The sequence below is a fragment of the Theropithecus gelada genome, chromosome 6 (genome assembly GCF_003255815.1).
Source record: "Theropithecus gelada isolate Dixy chromosome 6, Tgel_1.0, whole genome shotgun sequence".
Lineage (NCBI taxonomy): Eukaryota > Metazoa > Chordata > Mammalia > Primates > Cercopithecidae > Theropithecus > Theropithecus gelada.
In genome coordinates this window covers 38,935,998-38,961,594 of record NC_037673.1, presented here as the reverse complement: position 1 = coordinate 38,961,594, position 25,597 = coordinate 38,935,998, and the positions used below count along the sequence as shown (strand labels likewise).

General features: G+C 38.9%; 1 protein-coding gene across 1 annotated transcript in view; it reads left to right on the top strand.

The window, feature by feature from the left end:
- The window catches only part of C9 (complement C9), a 75,292-nt gene that overhangs the window by 2,275 nt on the left and 47,420 nt on the right, over positions 1–25,597 (top strand). Inside the window, exons 2-5 of the mRNA XM_025389390.1 lie at positions 13,867–13,972; positions 14,363–14,507; positions 14,773–14,920; positions 22,787–22,925. Coding sequence (XP_025245175.1) covers positions 13,867–13,972; positions 14,363–14,507; positions 14,773–14,920; positions 22,787–22,925 — 538 coding nt within the window. The remainder of the gene's footprint in view (positions 1–13,866; positions 13,973–14,362; positions 14,508–14,772; positions 14,921–22,786; positions 22,926–25,597) is intronic.

Below are 25,597 nucleotides of genomic sequence, written 5' to 3'. Positions count from 1 at the left end.
CCAGTCAGATTGGATTAGGGCCCACCCTAACGATGGCATTTTAACTTCATTACCTCTGTAAAGACCCTATTTCCAAATAAGGTCCCAATCTTATTTGATACTTAAGACCAAATAATTATCTGGGGCTTAGGACTTCAACATACCTTTCAGGGATGGCGGGCAGGCACAATTCAACTCATCACAGTGGTAATGATAACATCTATCTAATAAGGTTTTTGTTGTGAACATTAAATAGATATACATGTAATGTACTTACGACATCTGTGCCTGGCGCATGGTAAGAACTTAATAAATGTCAGGTATTTAAAAAAAAAATAACCTTGCTGTGCTTTCACTTTGATATCTTTCTTGTTTAGGAAGGAAGGGTTGGAATTACAGCTAGCCTTCAGGGCTCTCCCATGGCTGAAGACATCTTAGCCACAGCTACAGTGACCTATTATTACTGGAGAACTGTCAGGGATTTCTAACTACTGTTTTTTTCTTTTCTTTTTTCTTCTTCTTCTTTTTTTTTTAAATGAAGATTAATGTGCCCATGAGAACTGGCCATGAGGGGGATATCATCTCTTATGTTTCTCAAGGTAGACCATCAATATTAAAAACCACCCTGAGCATAGATTGGTAGCTCAGAGCACTGCTTCTGGAGCCAGGCAGCCTGGGTTTGATCCCATGCACCACAATTTACTGGCTCTGCGCCTTAAGTAAATTCTTTAGCTTCTCTAAACCTGTCCCTCACCTGCTAAGTAGGAAAGATAATGTGTCCCGCTGTGAGGAATACCTGAGATAACAAAAACAACATGCTTACACAGCACCAGGTAAACAGGAAGTGCTCTGTGAGTGTACCTATCAGTACTTTTTCTCTCTAATTTGTAAATAACAAAATATGCACATGGTTCAAAGATCAAAAGTAAAACACGGTACACATTGAATATCTTACTTTCCCCAGTCATGACTTTCTGTGAGGTTTGTGTTATTATATGTAAAGTATATTAAAGTATGTATAAAGTGTTTTAAAAACACTTCTTCACTTCCACCTGATCCTACCTCTACAGGTTGTCACATATGTGAGTTTCTGAGTATCCTTCCAGCAGTTCTTTTGTAGATTTAAACCATAGACTCATATGTAATCTTATTCTCTCCCAGTCTTTCACAAATGATAATCATATTATATATACTATCTTTTACTTTCCCTTTTTTTTTTTTTTTTTATGGCATATCCTGGATAACTTTCTGAGTCAGTATGAGGGAGCTTCCTCATTCTCATAGCTGATTAATTCTTACTGATGAACATTTGGGTGTTTCCAATCTTTTGAACTAGAAATAATGTTGCAATGAATATCCTTGTTTATGTATCATTCTGTAAGTGGTTAGGTGTACCTGAGGATTAATTCCCAGAGTGATCTGAGTCAAAAGCTAATCACTTTGTGACAGTGCTAAAATTGCCCTGTTTGTATTATTTTGCATTTTCAAAAGCAGGGTAAGAGAGTACTTGCTTCTCACGACCTTGCCACAGCAACTGTAGGCCAACCTTTTGATATTTGTCAACCTCATAGGTTTAAAAAAAAAAAAAGTTATTTCGGCACGGTTTTAATTTGCCTTTCTCTTATTGAGTCAGATTGCACATTTTTTCATACACTTAAAGGCCATATGTATGTTTTTCTTTGCGAACGATTCATTTCCTTTGTCCATTGTTCCATTGAGTCTCCTGTCTTTCTCTTACATATTTCTATGATCAATTCATAAATTAGTCTTGTCTCTGATATGAATTTCAAATATTTTTCCCTGTTTGTCATTCATCCTTTGACTTTACGTGGTATGTTTTAGTGGAGTTATTTTCATATTTAATTTATTCTTCACTTTTTAAATAGCGAAGGCGTAGTAGACTGGGGATTAGAAGGCCTGAAAGTGACTAGTTACCTGGGCTCTGGAGAAGAGTTGTCTGGGTTTCAATTCCTACTCTGCCACCAAGTAGCTGCTGTCTAATCTGAGGGCAATTCCTTACCATCTCTGTGGCTCAGGTCCTCATCTTTAAAGTGTAATAATAATAATAGTAGTAGATATTTAAGGGATGATATAAGAATTAAGTGAGATGATAATATAAAGGATTAAGGGAAGAATTCCTGACACATATAAGCGCTCACAAATGTTAGCAATTATTATTTAATTTATTTTAATTCAATTTATCTCAACAATCTAGAAAATATCCAAACATTCATTAATAGAAAAGTTTTGGATATCTAACAAACTGAAGATATTTAAAATGTCACTTTTTCCTCCTACTTTGGTTATATTCTCCTAAGTTTTTCATTTTTATATTCCATGCAAGTGAACAGATGTTTATTTATGAACTACATTTGGCCAAATAGGATAATTTGTTTACTTGTCCATTTAACACAGCAAACAGTTATCAACTTTGTCAGATGAGCCAGACGTTGCGTCAGGAACTGTAGTATAATGTTGAACACATTACGAAGGATCCCTGCCCTCTCTGGGCTTACAATCTAATGAGGAATGCTAACAAGGAAATGGCAATTGCAACTCAGTCAAGTTCCCTTGTTGCACCTCAGCCAAGTGAGGTCTGTGATGCTCCTGTGAAGCTTCTCCAGTCCACTTGCATACTGGCTTCCTCTGCTCTAACCTAATCGAGGACTTCGTTCCTATAATTCTTCCACTTTTCTCCTGCAGCATCAATACCTCCCTTTTACTGAATCATTCTCAATGGCATACAAACATGTTGTAACTTAAAAAAAAAATGTTGGCGCATTTCTCCACATTACTCTAGACCCAGCCTCATGGTATGAAATACCCTCTTATATTCTGACAACATCACATCTATATCTATGGTAAAACACCACTTATATGCTGACATCCCCACATCTATACCTATGGTGAAATACCACTTAGACTCTGACAACTCCCACAGCTGTATCTCAAGTGCAATTGCTTCCCTGAGCCCAGTGACCAATTGCATAGTCAACATCTCTTCTTGAAAAATCTAATAGGCATCCCAAACATAACATGTCTGGAGAATACCTATTGATTTCTCTACTCGTCTCTACCCACCCTGCACTACCATTTATCAAGTTACTCAGATTAAAACCTGGGACTCATACCTGACACCTCTATGTGTGTCATTCCCACTTGCAACTTAACAGTGAGTCCTGTTGGTACTATATTTAAACATATCCCAAACCTGATTGCTTTTTACTATCTCCATGGGCACCACTCACTCCAGCCCAAATCACTATTATTTCTTGCCTGCCTCCATTTTTGTCCACTCTCCAGTAGTCAATTCTCCATCTAGCAACCACGGAAATCACTGGAAAACACAAACCTCAGTGTTACTTCTGCTCTCCAACTCCTCTAAGTATTCCCAGCAAGCTCAGACTCAAATCCAAACGCCTGTCCATGGCCTGCAAGGTAGAGCTGCACCCTTCCCTGTTCCCCAGGGGCATTTGCACTCTCTTTTTTGCTCACTCTACTCTAACACCATGCTTGCTGTGCCTCCAACATGCCACGTCAGTGCCTTGCATTTATTTTTCCCTTAGCTTGGAAAACTTTATCCAGACCCTCACAGAGCTTCCTCTCTAAATTCATTTGGACCTTAATGGACTATCACCTTCTACACCCCCCCTCTTTTTTTTTCTGTGTAACAACCCATTCCAAAATAGTATCTTAAAAGAATAGCAATTATTTCCTTTGCTCATAAATCCAGGGGTTGGTTGCCTGGGCTCAGTTGAGTGGTTCTCATGGATCTCCCACATAGGTGTAGTCAGATGGTGGCTGGGGCTGGGGTCATCTTGATGGCTTATTCACTCACATGACTGTCACCTGGGCTGGGCAGACTCAGTCAGCTGGGCAGCTGAACAACTGGGTGTCCTTGGGAATCTCTCTCTCTCCACCCCCCTGCTCGTAGGTGGCTTCCTACACAGTGGTGAAAGACTTTCAGAGCAGGTACCTTCAGATAAACCAGCAGAATTAGCATGGCCTTTTGTAACCCAGCCTTAAAATTCATACAGTGTTACTTCCTCTGCCTTCTACTCATCAAGGTTGTCACAAAGGCCCAGTCAACTTCAATAGAAGCACACATAAACCCTACTTTTGATGGGAAGAGTGTCAAAGCATTGCTGGACATATTTTAAAAGCACTACACCACCTCTGAGAGGATTCTTTCATTGCTCTCCCTCCCAACTCCTGTCCTAGGGCACTCTCTATCCTCTTACCCAGCCTGCTTTGTTTTCCTTCATAACTCACATGTCTTAAGAAATATTGCATGTTGCATTTTCTGGCATACTTGCTTGCTTATTATATCTCACCCACCAGAGTGTAGGCCCCATGATGGCAAGGACATTGTCTTGCAGCCTTAGCCACTAGAACAATTTCTGACATGTACCAGGTCTTCAGTAAATGTTGGTGACCCTCGGCTCATTTAAAGCACATGAGAGAAGCTCTGAAATAAGAGTTGAGAAATCAGGAAAGGTTCTTAAAAAACTTAGTGTTGGACACTGCTGTTATATTATCTTTTCATCTTGACGAGTTGCATGAACTAAAGAAACTGTGTCAGATCCATTGGTTAAAAATGTAGTCCTAATTAGCTTGTATTTCTCCACTCAGAGGAGCCACATTATCGTATTTATTGACAAAAAGATTCCTTCATAAAGTAAGTGCTTTCCTGCCTGGGCCTACCACAAAGTATCCTGGAATTCGAGGTGCTACTGAGGCTTTCTTTTTCTAAAACTGGAAACTCTTCTTCGTGGCAGGATAATAGGACCAGGTGTATATCAATGACCCTTCGTTTAATGCATTTCTGGCCCAGAGGTAGATCTACCTGCCACGTTGATGTACATCACTTTGATCTAGGAAGTGACTTTCAAACTGAGATTGAAACACTTGGAGGTATGTTTTGTTTGATAAACACATTTCATCTAAGAATCCAGAAAGTGCTTTACAAATACTTCTCCACTCAGCCTAATAGCACAGCAGGGTGATAGGCAGGTGGTAAGTGTTGTACATATGCAGTCCTTGAACTACAAAAGATGATCTGCTGAGTGAGTTAAGTGGGCTGAGGAGGGGGTGTTGGACTCAGAGGATGAAAGACCGAAGAAGCTAGTCAAGATCACCTATGTTCTTTCTTGATATTTGTGCAGCATATTCTTTCAATAATATATTCTTTTTGTAGGACTTGTCATTCTCTCCGAACAATTCCCATGAGTTCTGCCTTTACTGTGCTTCCAGTGAGCCAGGTACCTGGGACAGTGAAGGCAAAACAACCGGGTGATAAAACAACTTTCAATTTATTTTTGCCTAATTTGACATCATTTAGGTGTAAGCTTAAAATAGGTCCAGGCAAGAGTCAGGTTGTCCAACTGACGTGCTTTGCCTGGGACTGCTATATGTTTAAAAATACTTACATTCTTGTTAACTTGCTGTATCTCAAGATGTCTAAAAGTCATGAGGCTATTAGATGCAGAAATTAGTAAATATGCTATGACCACTCAGCTTATTTCAAAGAGGATTTAGGTTGGGGGAAAAAAGCCAGCACAGGAAACAGGGAAACATTGCACTGAACTAAGAGCTAAGAGTTGTCAAGTCTAGACCTAGTTTTCTACTAACTGTTCAACTTTGGATAAGTAGTATAATTCTTCATTTTTAGTTTCCCATCTATAAAAAAGAACTAGTAATGCTTACAAACTTTACCAAGAAAAGGTAAATGTTTAAGGAGAAAATGAGCTTTGAAAATTGTCTAGTAAAATGAATAGACAAATATAAGGTTTTACTTAATCAAAATCATTTATGAGTGTTATGGGCTGAATGAATTGTATCTCCCCCCCTCTGCCCCCACCATCTCATACGTTGAAGTTCTAATCCCCAATACCTGTTAATGTGACTATATTTGCAGTTAAGGCCTTTAAAAAGGTAATTAAGTTAAAATGAGGTCGTTAGTGTGGGCCTTAATCCAATATGACTGGTGTCCTTATAAGAAGAGGAAATTTGAACACAGACACGAGGCAAGGCCATGTGAAGACACAGGAAGAAGATGGCCATATACAAGCTAAGGAGTGGGACCTCAGTTGGAGTCAACACAACCTTATCTTGGTTTCAGACTTCTAGCCTCTAGAATTGCAAGAAAATAAATTCTGTTGTTTAAGGCACCCAGTCTGTGGTACTTTGTTATGGAGGCCATAGAAAACTCATACACTGAGCTTAACATCCAGAGAATGTAAGTCCTACTCCCAGGGCAAGAGATTGATATGTAAGAACCTTCCTATGGAGATAAATGAATCATTCAGGGAATGAATTCAAATCACAGTCTGCAAGATCAATAAAAGATCAAAGGCAAAGATCTGGTGCTTTGTACTAAGCCCCAAGTGTGAGTCACACTTTTAATTAAAAAAAAAAAAAGGAGTCCTTGGGTTAGAAGCTAAGAAGGAAGTAAATAAATGTACATATAATGAACGTGGACCTATTATTATTGCAAATGATGTTAGAGAACTGTCTAGAGGCAATGCCAGTATCATTGGAGCAGGGTCTAGTCACTTATGTGTGGGGAAGATGAACCGCCCTGGTTGGGTTCTAGATTTATCCAGTAATGGACTGTAACTCACTCTGGAGTATTTGCAGTGAGTTTTACCTTCCATGCATGATTCTCCAGTCTGTACAGCATCCTCTGGACCAGCATTCATTGAGGCTTGTCTGGTGGCAGGTGAGAAAGATGGAATTTCTGGAACCGAGGAAGTAACCTATCTTGGGAAAATGTTGAAACAAAATGTTAACATATTCATCTAAGTAAATGACAAACACAAAAATGATAGATGAAAACAGATAATCCAGTTTAAGGCAACAGCACTAATACCAGAGAAAACACACATTAAAAAGATTCATAGAAATGTTAATAGAACCTAGAGGAATTCCTGAAACCAATGATGTTCCAATGAGGTTCCTTTACCTCCTAGTGTAATTTAGTTTTCTATGTATATATTCGTATAGCATCTTGTTCTCGTGTTTCATTTAATTAAATATTTACTCACTTATTCACTCATCTACTCGTTCATCAATTATTTATTAATTTACTATTATTGGCTATGCACGGGGGTTACAATGGTGTTCAAAACAACAAAACAAAACAAAAACCATGATCCTCAAACTAACTAGCTAGAGTTTACATTCTAGTTAAAAATACCAGTGAGCTTGGGGACATTTCTGTTTTGTTCAGCTTGAATATCAAATACCTGGAACATAGTAGGTACTCAGAAAGGTTACCAGCTCAGTGACAATTTTAGGTCCATGGTGGTTTCAACCTTGGGTAATAACATAATGAGTACCCCTATACCTACTTGAGGTCCACCCTTCAGATATCATGTATTTCCACCAGATGTTGCCAAGCAGTATTTCTCAACATTGTTTGAACATGCGAATCACCTGGGTAACTTTTTAAAAACATTGATACCTAGAGACCATCCTCAGAGAGCTTGATTTAATCAGTATAGAGTGGGGATCACAATTTTACAATTCCTATTTTTAATATCTAAGGATTACGATATGTACTTGGTATTGAGACCCACTGCTATAGGGCATTAAGGTGTATGTCCTACACCTTAATGTATTGCCTCTTGACGAGGCCTGTCAGTTCCAGATGAGGCTGTAGTTTTATGGAAACATTCTAGCAGAGAATTTCTTAACCATGTGGTTTCAGATATGCACTAGTACTCAGACTTCCAAGAAAGCAGTTTCTTCTAGAAGTTTTGGCATCCTATGTAATATATTTTTAGCCTACAATTTTAGAAGATAGAAGCTCATCACACTTCCTGATATTCTGGAAGGTGTGGGCATGGGCCAGGCTTACAAAAATGCCACCTCCAGCCAGGAAGTCTGCTTGCAATCCTTGCTCAAAAACCATGTGGATGATTCCCCAGGAGCTCACACCCTAGAGAGATACAGGCCTAGATTTGGCCAAAACCCCATGACTAAGGACTTCCTTCCCCCTCTTTCAATTATTCAATTATTCCTTTTAAAAAGCCTTTCCTGAGTACCTTTTAAGTTCCAGGTATTTGATATTCAAACTGAACAAAACAGGAAAGTCCCCAAGCTCACTGGTATTTTTAGCTAAAATGTAAACTTCTACTTTGGGGATCATGTTTTTGGTTTTGTTTTGTTTTGAACACCATTGTAACTCCCATGCTTAGCCAATAATAGGAAATTAATACATATTTGATGAATGAATAGATAAATGATGAGCGAATAATTAATTCAGTGAAATATGAGAACAAGATGCTATAAGAATATGTACATAGAAAACTAAATTACACCAGGAGGTTAAGGCAGATTCTCAGAAAAAAAAATAATGTATGTCCAAGATGAGATCAACGTAGTGAATAATGAATAGCATGGTTAAAAGCCTGAAGACATGAGAAAAAGTGGCTAGTCTTGAAATTTTAATGTTCAGTGTAGCTGGAGCTTAAGTGGAAAAAAGTAAAGTTGGAGAATTAGGAAGGGGATAGACCATGTAGAGCTCTCTAGGGAATGTGCTTTTGTTTCCTATCACAGCTGTAACAAATTACCACAAACGTAGTGGCTTAAAACACAAATTTATTATCTAACAGTTCTAGAAGTCAGAAAATTGAATTAAGTTTCACTGGGCTAAAATCAAGGTGCCAGCAGGGCTGGATTCCTTTCTGGAGGCTCTAAAGAAAAATCATGTCCTTGCTATTCCCAGATTCTACAGCTGCCTGTGCTTCTTGGCTCATTGCCCTCTTCTTCCATCTTCGGAGCCAGCAACAGCAGGTGGAATCCCTTTTCATGCTTTGAATTTCTCCTGCCTTTTCTGTCTTCACATCTCTCTCACCCACTCTTCTCCTTTAACGAGCCCATGTAATCAGAGTGGGTCCAACCAAATAATACAGGATGATCTCCCCATAATCACATTTGCAAAGCCCCCTTTGCCGCGTAAGGCAACATATTCACAGGTACCAGGAATTGGAACAGGGATATCTTTGAGAGTTGTTTTTCTGCCTATTGCATTATGTTTAAAAAATCTTAGACTTCATCACAAGAGTGGTGGGAAGCTACTGAAGGGTTCTGGGAACTGAATGGTAAGATCAAATTTGCGTTTTTAAAAGACCCCTCTGGATGCCTTGTGGAAACTGAATTAGAGAGTAATTTTTGTAGTCATCTAGGAGATATATAAGGTTGGTGTAGACAAGAAAAAACATCTGAAAGAGATGAAGAGAATGGATGGATTTGAGAGTCATTTACAAGACTGTAAACAACAAATTTTTGTTGATGGCATAGATGAGGACTGAAGTGTAGGATGAGACAAGTAGCACCAGGTCTCTAATTAGAATGACTGTGTAAATGGAAGTGCCATTTACCAAGACAATAAATACAAGGGAGAAGCATATTTGAGAGGGGAGAAAAATTAATGCACTTATTTGGGAATGCATTGAGTTCAATAAGCCATGAAGACCTTCGAGTGCATGGTCCAATTGGAAGTTGTATTCAAAAATGTAAAATTCAGGAAAGATGTCTGGGCTGCTGACTTATCTCTGGGTGTCTGATATGGTTTGGCTCTGTGTCCCTACCCAAATCTCATGTCAAATTGTAATTCCCATGTGTTGAAGGACAGGTATAGTGAAAGGTGATTTAATTATGGGAGTGGACTTCCCCCTTACTGTTCTTGTGATGGAGTTCTCATGAGATCTGGTTGTTTAGAAGTATGTAGTACTTCTCCCTTCACTCTCTATCTCTTGTGCTATGTGAAGATGTGCTTGCTTCCCCTTCACCCTTCCCCCATGATTGTGTTTCTTGAGGCCTCCCCGGCCATGCCTCCTATACAGCCTGTGGAACTCTGTGTCAATTCAACCTTTCTTCTTTAGAAGTTACCCAGTCTCAGGTAGTTCTTTATAGCCATGTGAGAACAGACTAATACAGAAAATTGGTAACAAGAGTGGGACATTGCTTTAAAGATACTTGAAAATGTGGAAGTGACTTTGGAACTGGGTAACAGGCAGAGGTTGGAAGAGTTTGGAGGGCTTGGAAGAAGACAGGAAGGGAAGATGAGAGAAAATTTGGAACTTCCTAGAGATTTGTTGAATGAATTTGGCCAAAATGCTGATAGTGATATTTACAATGGAATCCAGGCTGAGGTGGTCTCAGATGGAGATGAGGAACTTATTGGGAACTAGAGCAAAGGTCCTCTTGCTATGTTTTATCAAAGAGATTGGTGGCATTGTGCCCCTGCTCTAGGGATCTGTGGAACTTTGAACTTGAGAGAGATGATTTAGGGTATCTGGTAGAAGAAATTTCTTTTTTTTTTTTTTTTTTTTTTTTTTTTTTTTTTTTTTTTTGAGACGGAGTCTGGCTCTGTCGCCCAGGCTGGAGTGCTGTGGCCGGATCTCAGCTCACTGCAAGCTCCGCCTCCCGGGTTTACGTCATTCTCCTGCCTCAGCCTCCGGAGTAGCTGGGACTACAGGCGCCCGCCACCTCGCCCGGCTAGTTTTTTGTATTTTTTTTAGTAGAGACGGGGTTTCACCGTGTTAGCCAGGATGGTCTCGATCTCCCGACCTCGTGATCCGCCCGTCTCGGCCTCCCAAAGTGCTGGGATTACAAGCTTGAGCCACCGCGCCCGGCCTAGAAGAAATTTCTAAGCAGCAAAGTGTTCAGGATATGGCCTGGCTGCTTCTAAAATCCTATGCTCATTTGCATAAGCAAAGAGAACTTATATTTAAATAGGAAGGAGAGTGTAAAAGTTTGGGAAATTTGTAGCCTGACCATGAGGTGGAAAAGAGAAACTCATTTTCTGGGGAGAAATTCCAGTCAACTGCAGATATTTGCAAAACTAAAGAGGAGCCAAATGTTAATAGCCAAGACAAAGGGGGAAATGCCTTCAGGGCATTTCAGAGACCTTTGTGGTAGCCCCTTCTATCACAGGCATGGATATCTAGGAGGTGAAAATGATTTCATGGAGTAGGCCCAGGGCCCCACTGCTCTGTGCAACCTTGGGACATGGTACCCTGCATCACAGCTGCTCCAACTCTAGCTGTGCCTAAAAGGGGCCAAGGTACAGCTAAGGCCATTGCTTCAAAGGGTATAAACCCAAGCCTTGGTGGCTTCCACATGGTGTTGAACCTGCAAGTACACAGAAGGGAAGAGTTCAGGTTTGGGAACCTCCACCTGGATTTCAGAGGATGTATAGAAACGCCTGGAAGTCCAGGCAGAAATTTGCTATAGGGACAGGGCCCTTGTGGAGAACCTCTACTTGGGCAATGTGAAGGAAAAGTGTCAGATTTGAGCCCCTGCACAGAGTCCCCACTGGGGCAATGCCTAGTAGAAATGTGAGAAGAGGGCCACCATCCTCCAGACCCCAGATTGGTAGATCCACCAGCAACTTGCCCTGTGTACCTGGAAAAGTTGCAGGCACTCAATGTCAGCCCATGAAAGCAGCTGCAGGTGTTACTCTGCAGCGGCACAGAAGCAGAGCTGCTTCTTGCACCCACATTCCCTGAACATGAGAAATGGAGTCAAAAGAGATCATTTTGGAGCTTTAAGATTTAATGTCTGTCCAACTGGGTTTTGGACTCGCATGGTGCCTATAGCCCCTATCTGTTGGCTGATTTCTCTTTTTTGGAAAGGGACCATTTACCCTATGCCTGTACCCCCATTGTACCTTGGAAGTAACTAATTTGTTTTTGATTTTACAGGCTCATAGGCAGAAGGGACTTGCCTTGTCTCAGATGAAACTTTCAACTTGGACTTTTGAGTTAATGCTGGAATAAGTTAAGACTTTAGGGGACTGTTGGGAAGGCATCATTGTGTTTTGAAATGTGAGAAGAACATGAGATTTTGGTGGGACCAGGGTGCAATGATACAGTTTGGCACTGTGCCCCCATCTCTCATGTTGAATTGTGATTCCCACATGTTCAAGGAGGAGCCTGGTGGAAAGTGATTGAATCATGGGTCTGGACTTCCCTTTTGCTGTTCTCACGATGGAGGTCTCATGAGACCTGGTTGTTAAAAACTGTGTAGTATTTCCCCCTTTGCTCTCTCTCTCCTGATGTTATGTGAAGCCGTGCTTGCTTACCCTTCACCCTTCTTCCATTATTGTAAGTTTCTGAGACCTTCCCAGTCATGCCTCCTGTACAGCCTGTGGGACTGTGAGTCAATTCAACCTCTTTTCTTTGTAAGTTACCTTGTCTCAGGTAGTTCTTTATAGCCATGTGAGAATAGACTAATACAGTGTCGTTAGCATAAACATGAAAACCAAAGTTCTGGGGAAAATATAGAGAAAAATAAAAGAGAGAGAGAGAGAGACATCCAAGGACAGGACCTTGAGGGAAAATAAGTATTTCAAGGACTATCAGAAGAAGGGGGTCTGCATAGAAGAGTAGGAGTACTAGGCAGAGAAGAAAAAAAGAAATGAAAAAAGAGCCTATAATCCAAGAGAAGAGAGTGTCCTGAAGAGCAACAGTGGTCAATACATTGAATGTCATGAAGCAGTCAGTAAGATAAGAACTGAAAGGAACAGTGAGGCACATGGTAGTCATCACGGACTTGTGCAAGAGCAGTGTTCACAGGGCAGGATGGTTGAGAAGTGTTTGGGATGTAAGAAACGAGATGAGGGTGCTAACTACTTTCTAAAGAAATATGGCTAAAAAGAAAATAGAATTTAGCAGTAACTAAAAGGGCATGTAGAGTTTGAAGGAGGAGATAAGACTTGTTCTTCAGATGACAGAAAAACATAAATGTGTTTCAAGCAATTATTCTAAGAAGTGTTATTGTGAAGGGCAGGAGGGAGATGGAAGTGGCTGGAAGAAAATGTGAAATCAAGGAGGGTGCATGATTTGTTCATTCATTGGCTTTTTATGTTTAATGTCACAAACTTGAACAGTTTATACTACAAATGGAAAGGAGACAGTAGAGACGGAGAGTTTAAAAGGAACAAGATATTCAATGGATCTGAGTCTCTAACGGGAGCTGGGATCTAGAGCATTTGAGGAGAGATTGGCCTCGCCTAGCCTTTTCTGTGGTTTAAGAGGCTTAGCTATAGGAAGGATTAGTGTCAGGTCAGGCAAGTAGAGGTAGGGAATTTGTAGGATTTTTCTTTGGTGGTTTCTGGTTCTGTTGTGTTTTCTTTTTTTTAATAATTATCCCGGGTAATATTTCAACCAGAAGAGACTCAAATGGTGAACCAACAGAGAAAGCAAAGTTCAAAGCCAGAAAAGCACTGCTGAGCAGTGGGCCTGGGGGTGGAAAGGGAGGCATAAGTGCCAAAATATATGTTAAAACTCAGAAAGATCAGGAATAATTCCTGAAGTGAAGTGTGAAGTGGCAAAGCATCCAGTTTAGGGCATACAGAATACCAGAGAGGGGATACCTGATTTATGAAGTGCCTGCTACAGGAATGGCTGGGCCTGGGCTGGCTGACTTAAATTTGCAAGAGAATGAGGTAACTTAGCCTCACCAGTCTCTTGGTGAGGGGTGACGTATGGTGGATGGCAAGGAAGACACACACAAAAAAATAAAATCCGATTTCTAGCTTCATTAAGTACATAATCTAGTTGGAAATATAAGATTAATCTATGTAAAATACCTGGAAAGATGCTTGGCTAATTTTCGTCTTTGTCGTTATTTTGTTGTTTTAAATATTTGCATTGCTAGGAAGGTAAAAGTTAACTTACAATACGGACAAAAACAAAAAGATGAGTTGAAAATACAAAACAGCATGCAATTAAGGGTGAAATGAAAGATACAGTAAAAAGATAAATGGTGTAATTTGAGAGGGGATAAAGTACAAAATGAACTGTGTTTGTGAAGACTTCTAGGAAACAAACATACACAATGGTCATTATAAACTGGCATGTTCTATTATCTTAGTTATGACCCACAGCCAACAGAAAGCCGTGGCCCCACATCGCACATAGACTGCAGAATGAGCCCCTGGAGTGAATGGTCACAATGCGATCCTTGCCTCAGACAAATGGTAAGTGTTCATCTCCCTTCCCTATTGACCTCCCCAAATGGAAACTGTATTGCTAGCCTCTCCAGAAAAATGACTATGAGGCAGGGAGCCCCACAACTGAGTACCAAACCCAGAAAGAGGGATAAACATTCAAATGTATGTTGCTAACTCTTCCAGGAAATCTTTATGTTGTACAGAATACTAAATGAGTGTCCAGAGGACTCATCTGTATAAGAGGCTGCCAAACCTAGAATGCAGAGTGTTACCCTAAATGACATCAGTGACTTCTTCCACTGCTTCTATCTTAAAACCATTGACTCATTGGAGGGATATAGTTGTATGGATGCACCTTTAGACCATACACTTTTTTTGGCATTAGAAATTCTAATTATTCTAACTGATACTGTGCAGTTTCGTTCAAGAAGCATTGAGGTCTTCGGACAATTTAATGGGAAAAGTTGCACCGATGCTGTGGGAGACAGACGACAGTGTGTGCCCACAGAGCCCTGTGAGGATGCTGAGGATGACTGCGGAAATGACTTTAAATGCGGTACAGGTAATCTTTGTGCTCCAGTTGCTCATTGTGGGTTTCTGTGTGCCTTCCTGAATGAAAAGAAAAAAAAAAAAAGCATATGCTTCTAGACACCTGGATTTCCAAGCGTGAAAGGCCCCCAAAACAACCATCTATATATTCTGTACGAAGAACTCAAATGTGTTTTTCTGATACCTCACCTCCAGGGTTAAGGTGCATATGATAACTTCAGAAAGAAAGAAAAAAATTGGCATTTGACACATTGAGTCTTTCCTGATTTTGATTGCAGGCAGATGCATAAAGAGGCGACTTCTGTGTAATGGTGACAATGACTGTGGAGACTTTTCAGATGAGGATGATTGTGAAAGTGATCCCCGTCCCCCCTGCAGAGACAGGGTGGTAGAAGAGTCTGAGCTGGCACGAACAGCAGGCTACGGGTCTGTATTTTATTTGTACTTTTTCAGATGAAGATGAGTGAAAATGATCTCCATCTCTCTCACTGTGACAGACTGGTAGAAGCATTTGTGTGAGGGACGCAGGTGATACAGCTGATGGGTCTGTATTATTTTTGAACTACCTTTGAGCTTAAAGGAAGTGCTAAATAAGCATCTCAGGATAATTTGGACAAATTGCCTGGCCTCAGTAGGGGTCTGTAGACTGGACTAGATGATCAAGATTTTAGATGATTGTCTCTCAGTCAAGTAAGAGATGAAATCTCTCATTTAGGAACCTCTGGGAGACCACAGCAACATTGACATGACATGTTAACATTTGGAATGAATTTCCAATAGGAGATCGAGCAACTCAATTCAAATATTTGCATTGCTAGGAAGGCTGTCTTCCATTGGAACTTCTCCTGGATCTTGGGAGTGTCCAGCATTCTGGAGCTGACCCAGGAGGAATGTGATCAGAGGAAGCAGTTTTGATGCCAGAGGATGGTTATGTTGAGGTTCTGGTTCTCATTATAGAGAACTGACATTTCACTCATTTTCCATACAAAACCTAGGGCCTCCGGACAGGTGGCTGTGATCTCAGATGGGATGTCTTGGAGTTTAGAACTCAGGACTACACAGAATAGAGAAATTCAGTTCTGTTCTGTTCTGTTCCATATATAGTCAGAGGGCATCCTAGGAATATCTACTACATGGCCTCTCTTAGTCATTCTGAGCGGTTTTTGTTTTGTTTTGTTTTGTTTTGTTTTATACTTTAAGTTCTAGGGTACATGTGCATAACGTGCAGGTTTGTTACATATGTATACTTGTGCCATGTTGGTGTGCTGCACCCATCAACTCGTCAGCACCCATCAACTCGTCATTTACATCAGGTATAACTCCCAATGCAATCCCTCCCCCCTCCCCCCTCCCCGTGATAGGCCCCGGTGTGTGATGTTCCCCTTCCCGAGTCCAAGTGATCTCATTGTTCAGTTCCCACTTATGAGTGAGAACATGCAGTGTTTGGTACCATCAGAGTGAACAGGCAACCTACAGAATGGAAGAAAATTTTTGCAATCTACTTATCTGAGCTGTTTTTGATAAAGGTGGATTTGTTGCTGTTTTTGGTAAAAGTGGATTTGTTGGAAAATTGTCCTCAACAAAGACACGGTCATTATTCTACCCAGTAGTATATTGAAAGAGATGGTATATGACTTTATTTCCTCACCTATAATGTAATGTGTCTCCTCATAATTCCAGTGCCTGAGTCATAGTAGGTGCTCAGTAAATACTTGGTAGGCGGATAAATAGGCTAATTATTAATTAATGACTAGCTATTAAGTGCTTTCTAAAATATTGTCAATTGGCATCAGGTGAGACTGAATTTCTTTTCAGGGACAGGACTCCAGTCCTGGGTATGGAGATGGGAAGATGAAAAAAGATAGGGGTGATGGTCAGAGCAAGACTGGTAGAAGGGTAATGCAGTGGTTCTCAATCAGTGGTAATTTTTTCCCCAGCAGACATTTGACAATATCTGGAGACCACTGTAGCTGTGACATCTTGGAGGGTGCGAGAACGGGGAGTGCTATTGTTATATAGTGGGTGGAGGCCAGAGATGATGCTAAGCACAGGACAGCCTGACCCTAAGTGTCAGTGCTGCGGTTGAGAAACCCTACACTAAGGTACTAGGCAGTTCCTATGATAAGACCTCTATCAAGTTTAGCTAATGAAGGACATGTCTCCTCTTTCTAAGCCAAATGAAACTTCTACTTCTTAAGTCTAGGTAAGAAAAATATCCCAGGATACCAAGAGTCAGGTACCAGATAAAGCATTTCATGTGCCCTTCATACACTTTATACAGTCTTGTTCAAGCAGCGTTCAAAATTACTTACAGTGCCTTTGGCCCTTAGCCTAAAGGTGGAAATCTTGAATCAAATGGATGATCTTAGGCCCCTAAGCTCAGCAGGCCCTCTTAGTAAATTTTAGGCAGTAAATGGTATGGGAGTTTTCCCAAACCTCATAACTAGATGATGGTGTGCTCAAATGAGTCCTGATTTTTTTTATTTATCTCCTCAGGGAAAGATTGTGAGTCCATGGTGAAAGCCCATTACTACTTTATTTTGCTTTAATTGGGATTCAAGAAACAATTTTCTCTTTAATCTCAATAAAACAGCTTAACATATGTTATTTATTCTCATTCAATGCAAATTTATAGTTTGTCTTATAGGAAAAGAATATAGAAATATTAGCCCATTTAGCTGAAAAACAATCATTCATAATCTATTGGTTTCCTTTGTTCAGGGAAAATACAAATTTGTTGCATAGCATTTGCCAGGGAGTTTCATAATGAAGCAGGGTTAGCTAGGAATTCTTAAATATCTCACGCTTTAACACAGTCAGGGTTGGTGTTGGGGACTATCCCATAGCTGAGTCTTCAAGGCTGTGTAAGAAGGTAGGGCCCCAGCTATGGGGAAAGGTAAGAGCAAGGCTGGTAGAAATGGAAAATGCAGTAGGTCCTGATAGAATCAGTCCATCAACATTTTTTATTAAATTCCCCATTACCATGAGTAACAACCTATGTTAAATTTAGTCTTCATAAAACCTATTGTTCTATGACAACTTTCATTTGCATAATACTTTAAACTCTTCAAAATATTTTTCCACACTGTATCTCCATAGATTTTCCTTATAATCCTGGGAGATTGTTAGAGGAGGTATTATATTCATTTTACAGATAAGAAATGAGTGAAATAAATAAGGCCGTTTGAATGATTAGTTTCTAGTAGAGCTGAAACAAGTTTCTCTGAGTCTCATAAAACTATATTTTTCTATTATACGACCTTACCCTCTCCTCGTTAAAACACCAACCAACACCCACAGCAGTTCCCTCACATCACTACAAAATCCGTAAGTCTTAACTTCAACACCTTAACTTCAAAGCAAAACTAACCTTAAAAAATGAAACTCCTTAAGTAGCTACTTATCACACAAATATTTGAATTAAGGAATATAGGAGAGTGGTATAAATCAGTAATTAGTATTTAGGAAGAGGTTTCAAAACAACATTTATTGTTATATTTGTAATAGTCTTTCATACCATTAATGTTGCATGTTTACTTACTATAAACCTCCCGTGTTCTTACATGGAGCTGCAGATTCTTTGCGAAATAGAGGTAATAGGAGCAAACTCCCTAATTATAGCAACATGCTTATAAACTACATCTACCCAATTCAATCTGGACAACCTCAACAAGTCCTATCAATAGTCACATACAGTTAGATTCTTCTACATGTGAAAGTCACAAACACTCATGGTAATTAATTTATACTGTTTTCATTTGAAGGCCTCGCACACCTATGTTCTTATGCCAGGAGAACTGAGTTGTATCACAAATGTTTCAGCCTCTTATTTGAAGGCATCTGAGATTCTCCAGAAGTGTTTAGGGAAATCCCTCAGCCCATCTTGCATTCACTGAAAAGGCATAAATCCAGCCAACTGTAAGTGATGTACAATATGCAAGGAATTATTTTTTGTGATCTAAGCATAACACCACTTCTGTGAAGGGAGCTTTCTCTTCAGTTCACCTGGTAAATTGGAACTGCCTGTGGTTCTAGATGCAGGTGTGAAAACAGGCATCTCTAAGCACTGCCAAAGAACATATTTTTTTTTTATTTCCCAGATGATGACTTTCCATCCATGAGAAATGTTCATGTTTCTTGGCAAAAAAAAATTGGCTTATTCTAGACTAGACTGGCTGTCCCTGTAGTAGTAGAACCAAGTCCAAAGCTTTTGAAACATTTCTTCCTTAGTTGTGCTTTAGACTGTGGATCAACTTTATTGTAACTTTCCAGATGGGTCCAGCCAACTGGCCAATTTGATGATCTATAAAACAATCACCTTCAAACTAGGATATACATACCACGGAGTACACAAAAACTTGCCAAGAGGAGACAAGTAAGTCTTAAGGTCATAGTTTCCTCAACTATTAATTATTTAGCTAAGCTAATAGTAAATCCTCAACTTCCGTATGTACATGTTTTTCACAAAATTAATAAGCATGACAATTCAGCTGCATCCAAGTTGTCAAGCCCACTCTCCTTTCTTGCTTTTTTAAACAATCACTTACTTCTTACTTTCTAAGAGCAGAGTATACTCCTCACCCATCTCACATTTACTACAGAGAGGGAAAAAAGAAAACAATAAACAACTCCAAATGTTAGTGCTCAACTGGACTCTGACACCTTGAAGTTTTGTGATCTCAAATTCTTTTTATCAACATTGAAAGATTACCTAATCAATTTTTAGATAATGGAGCAAAAAAAAAATTTTTGATGAAAGACCACTAACTATGGGATCTCTTTTTGGTATATAACTCAGAAAAAGGGATTAAAATTTGTGTGACATTGTTATAAGAACATTTATTTTATTCTTATCTACTTATTTATGTGAGTAAAGCTTCTCAGCACTTACAACTATAAAAGTGAAAAGTAGGAATCAAACTGATACTGAACGCCGTCTCTTCCTAGCACCATGAATGAATGAAGTAATATTCATTCATGGATACAGGAACCAACATATTAATTTAAAAAGAAGACTCATTCATTTCATTAAGATAGCTTTCCAATAAAATTTTACTTATGTTTAGTAATGATTTTTAAAAATTTACTATTAATAAACAATTTTTAATACTTAGACCCTATGGTCAAAGAGTATTTAATATTTTAAAATTTCAATTAGTATCTTTTTGGTACAGAAAAGTATGACAAGGTAATTAATGAAAACTTTCAAAGATAAACTATATTACATTAGGTTAAAATTCTGTGGGGGAAATGGAATAGAAATATGAATTCAGGAATAAAAAGGGACATAGAGCATATAGGAAGTCTGTGTGCCTTCTGTTCACTTTTGCTGTGAACCTAAAGCTGCTCTAAAAAGTAAAGCCTACTTAAAAAGCATAAATAAAAAGGAATAAAAATAACTAAAAAATTTCCAACTGTTAGAAAAATATCAGTGCTGTACGACCCAGCATCACTACAGCATTTATGTTTATTGATTTTATTTTTAAAGTGGTAAAATAATTATATGTTAAAATACAAATAATAACAACATTATTAGGAATTATATTCTTTGCATCTACTTAATCTTAAGATGAAAAATATTAGATATCACACTAAAAATGTACAGGAAAACATAATTTATCAAACTTCCTTTATGGGGAGACGAACGGAATATCTGAAGACTATTACCCTCATCACATGCCATTTCCGTCTCTGAGCTCTTACCCACACATTTCTCCTGCACTAGCCCAATCCTAATTTACCCACCCCTCAAAACCCAAATCAAATCTTTCTTCTTCTAAAACTCTTTTAATGACGTTCCCATCGTGATTTCTTCCTCCAGAAGACTCAATGTGTAAAGCACTCACATGTACCGCTCATTGGGCACAAGTACAATCCTCCCTTTCTACCCATCAGGGATTGGTTCCAGGACTTCCCACACGTACAAAACTTTTAGGATGTTCAAGTACCTGATATAAAATGACATAATATTCGCACATACCTATGTCCATACTCCTGTACTCTTTAAATAATCTCTGGGTTACTTATAACACCTGATACAATGTAAATGTGATATAAATGGTGCTATACTATAAGGGAAAAAAGTTTGTACAATCTTATCATAGATGTAATTTTTTTCCAAATATTTTCAATCCATGATTGGTTGAATCCACAGACACAGAGCCCACAGATATGGAGGACTGACTGTGTATTCTTCCTTGGTCTAGTTTTTGAAATTGGTGATTTTATGTTCTACTCCTTAATTTGAACACAATTCGCGTGGAAGCAGAGAGTATATATAAACTATCTTAATATTCCTCCCTGCCAATTGCAAACGCTGTACCACACATAGATATGGTAGTCACCTAAGAGCTAATCATCAAAATAAACAAAGGTTGATTTCATTGTTCACTGAAAACAAAGAGGTACAATGTCTCTGCTAATGTAGCTACTCGGGATATGTAGTTCACTATCATATAAAGAAAATGTAGCTGAGGTCTTGTTTAAGAAACAACCCAGGTCACTTGCTTCCACTATTTTACCTCTTTGTGGTGGAGAGGTTGCGTCAAAACCTTAGTGATACAAAATAACTGTTTATTTCTCACAAGACTGGGCTTCACTGGGAGATTCGCCTCAAGCTGCAACAGCTGGGGTGGTTCTGCTTTTCACTGGGGTCAATGATAGCCAGGTTGAAGGGGCAGCGGCTACCCATTAGAAGCCCTTTTCAAGGCAATGGCACGAATACACGAAAGCAAAGGCAATGAATGAGACCTCTTCATGCCCATGCTTTGAACTGGCCCACTGTCACTCTCAACTACATGCCATTGGCTAAAGTAAGTCACATGGCCAAGCACAAAGCCACTAGGGAGGGAAGTACACTTTGCCTGTGATAAGGTCATGGCAAGGGTGTAGATGCAGAGATGGGTAAAGAATTGGGACCAAAATTCTAATCTATCATGAGGAATAAGGTGTTTAAAAAAGTAAATCAAATATATAATTTATTTTCTTTTTTCTCATATTCAAATTAATAGGTCTAATTTTTGTCCCTATATTAGAACTTTAGGGCCATAGCATTTTTCATGAAAGGTATTTTGGTGGGACAAGCAGTGAGAGGTGGTCCATTTTATCTATATGTCAGCCTTGAGGAAGATATTTATGTGTCAGTTTGTTAACTTGCTTTCCATTAAAGTTGAACCACTTTAGATTCACTAGAACTTTGTAGATTCAAAGTTTATGTAAAATGTGCTATTTGTGTAAAGATGTTGTTTTTAACTAACCCACTAGCAGCAGGAAACCCTTTCAATTATTTCTCTTGCATAAGCCATGGGTTTATGGTAAACTACCCACTCTTTGACAAATTGGTCTTAAAACCAACATCCAGATTTGTAATCCAGTTCATTGGAGTTAGGAATGTGGCCTAGGGCAATGGAAGAGTTTGTGTTTTTGTGCCAAGGTAAGTTACAGATTTGATCCGCAAACCTATTGGCCTCCCTGGCTTGGGGCCATTTATTCCAGATACAGCCTAGACAGCAATGACTGTTCCTCCAATTAACAGAGGTGTATTTCACAAGGAAATAACTGCTTCTTGTTCGTATATTGTTTCTAAGCCTAGAAGTAAAATTTAACTTTTTTAAAAACTAAATAAGATTTATATTTATGAATGAAAGCTTGCCAAATAAAAATATTTTGCTGTGGGAAAAATTATAACCTTTGAGAATGCCTTTCCAGGATGCTGAAATTTTTGTGTTCATCTTGGAAAGTGTAATGGGAATAATACAAGCCTGGAGGGAATGAGGTTCTTGACAAGCAATGAGACAGCTGGAGGAAAAGGCTTAAGTTTAAAGAAAATGGGGAGAGAGAGAGAAAGCCCCAGTGTTGATTCATAGATGAAAAATTACATGCATATGTTATATTGGCCCCCTGAGATGCTCTGTTCTCAAATAATTTAAATAGTTGGTATTACAGCATCAGTTATTGGTTCACTAAGGGAGGTTAGGTAAGAGTTACAGCAGTGAAGTTAAAACTCCAGGAACCAGATGGTCCCATGTGCCTTACTTATTGCATTTCTTTCATTGCACTCTAAACAGTGCCTTAGTTGCCTAAAAGAGTTCATAAGGCCCTCCTAAGGTATGCTTTCTGCCAGGGATGCTGAGCCAAGGTGAACAGGCTCTTGCTTCTGTTTCTGATTATAGCACACACATATTGGGTGACGGTGACATGAACTGAAGCTGTCTCACTTTTTCCAGCTACAGAGGGCTGCCTTGCATTATGTTGTGCTATTTCCACTTCTGATACTACTCTGTTCATTCTCAGGATCAACATTTTAGGGATGGATCCCCTAAGCACACCTTTTGACAATGAGTTCTACAATGGACTCTGTAACCGGGATCGGGATGGAAACACTTTGACATACTACCGAAGACCCTGGAACGTGGCTTCTTTGATCTATGAAGTAAGTCTCCTCGGAGGAAAACACATTGTTCGACTTTTGGCTGAAAAATTGCTTCAATAAGTTTAGTACCAAACAATGTGAAAAACTCAGTAGAATGATAATTTCACAAGAACACAAGACTCAAAGAACAGGCGATATAGTTTGGATCTCTCTAGAAACCTACAATTGTGTCTTCTCAATCCTCAGTAACATGCACCTAGTGATAAAGATGTGGCAAATACCTACACTCCATAGAAAGAATTATCTAAGGATCTAAGATAACTAAAAATTAAATCAGTGCTGATTTAAGTAGTGATAACATTGCTTCCATGCTACTTGACTTTTGCTGTTATTGTTTGCTAGCCTCCTGATGAAAACTCACCTTTGCGTTGGTTTTCCTTCAGAATCCCCCTATGAAGAGCCTGCTTGACTAATGTGAGTGGCTATTTTCACTCACCTTAAACTCCTCTACCTCTTGAAAATGATTTATAAAAATGATTTTTACTCTAATCAACACTATTCCAAACTTAACTATCTTTCCTAAAGTCACCTAATTCTCTGGAACAATGACAGACTGTAGCCCTCCACCATTAAAAGGATTAATATTTATCACCTTTAGAGATTCCTTCTTTGTTCCAAACAAGATATAATAAATAATAATAATAAGCTTGCTCCGACCCAGGAGCTACAAGAGTCTGTTTCTTAAAATGGTCCCATTGGTAAAGGAGACCCTTAAGGTCTGCTTTATTCAGTTATTACAAGATTCTTATTGTTATCAGTCCCACCAGTTTGAAAAATGTGTATGCTTTTAAAGAAGCATGGTTAATATTCCTTTACTTTCTGAAAATATAATAAATCAGTCCCTACATATTGCAGCCAGAAGCATGTTTTCTCATGAATGCTAAGACTGTCGTATCTTGACCATTTGACTGGCATGTTTTTTTTTCACATGTGGTCATGTTTCTTATACCTATAAGTCAGAACATAAGTCAGTTGCCAACAAATTTGAGGAAATCTTTTGGACTGTTGGTTTTTCCCCATAATACCACGTTAAACTTCTTTAAGCACAGATTTTTGGGATGGAAAGATGACAATCGTTTTTAAAAAGTATTACATACATTCTATTTTCTTAAATAGAAAATACCAAACATGGTCGCCTTGGTCATTGCTGATGGGAGAAGGGTTATTGTGTTGATTTAGCTTGTTTGGAGTTTAGTCTGCATTTTACAGTGTTTCTGTTTTCACCACTGTGATCAACTCTTAGCTTCTCTAGTGGGGTAATAACTTGTATGACATAGGATGGTGAAGGCTAGGGGCTGCCCAGGACTGATCTTGAAGCCACATTTGGTGAGGAAACACTGCTTTCCCTTATCCATAACCCTGGAAACAGATGTGTTTCAGCATTTCAGAATGTTTGGGATTTTAGAAAGGTGATGTGGGGCTTACCTGCATATGATATACATCAAAGTGGAGTTTGAGCAGCATCGCATAGTCTAACACATGAATATTTCTGTAGCAAAACTAATCTATGTTCACATCTGGTGGGAAAAATAAAGATTATAGATACCTTTTACTAGTTCAGGTGAGATTAATACCTCCAAAAAAGTTTGATGTCAAGCTTATTAGAAAGAAGATAGTAATTGTGAACTTGAATATTTATGTGGTGCCAACTGGGGTAGTGGGAGTTAAATAGGGGTTGGCTAAGGCCTCCAAATCACTCCCTTGCTGCTCCCACTGCTGATAATCCCCTTATTCAAATCTGTTATGGTCTCAGAAAATAAGTAGCCAAATTTGTTATTATTATACATAAAAGAACACAAACTTTTATGAGGGGAAATATCTACTTTAACTCCTTAGAGGGAATTTTTTTCTTTAATTCCTACTACTTAATGAAATATGTCATTTACTTTCTCATGTGTATCAGTAATACCTGAAGGCAAATTATACATATTATATTTCTTTATAGCTTATTACCAATACCAACTCAACATAATACTCACCAGTTTTTGTTGGATGAAATGATTTTTAACTCTTGCCTTAGTTACTTATTGGCAATAATTTACGGGCTTTCATTTTTGACAGAATGATACTGGTCCATCATAACATGGGAATACACCTAAATAATTACATCTTCTTATCATCCATTCATACTCTCTCATTTAGGGTCTTTTGTCTCAAATGGGCTGTGGTTCTAGAGCCACTCTGCTCAGGTTGAAATTCCACCTCTGCCCCTTAGTGCTGTAAAATCTCAGGCAAATTACTTATCATCATTGTGCCTCAGTTTCTTTATCTATAAAATAGAAATAAGAATGCCTACCTCATGGAGATAAATGGGTCTAAATATGTGAAACACTCAGGAAGTCACTGGCATATAGCAAGCCCTCAATAAACATTAGCTATTATTCGTTTTAGAGTATAATTAGTAAAAGACTTAGCCAAAGCTAGGTACATAATTAGTGGTCACATAATAGGTCAAGATTTACTGACCACTTTATAAATTAACGGTAATGACCAAGAACAACTGTAGTCAGTAAAAAGGGGAGAGGGGAGTGGTGATTGCATTTATAACTTAGGTCCTTTTCTACCTACTTTTCTTTGGTTCTTTCTTCACTTTTGTTGTTGAATAATAATTTGTAAGCCTAAATCATGTTTCAAGTGTTCATTATAATTCTTCTTAAATCTGAGTCTCCATG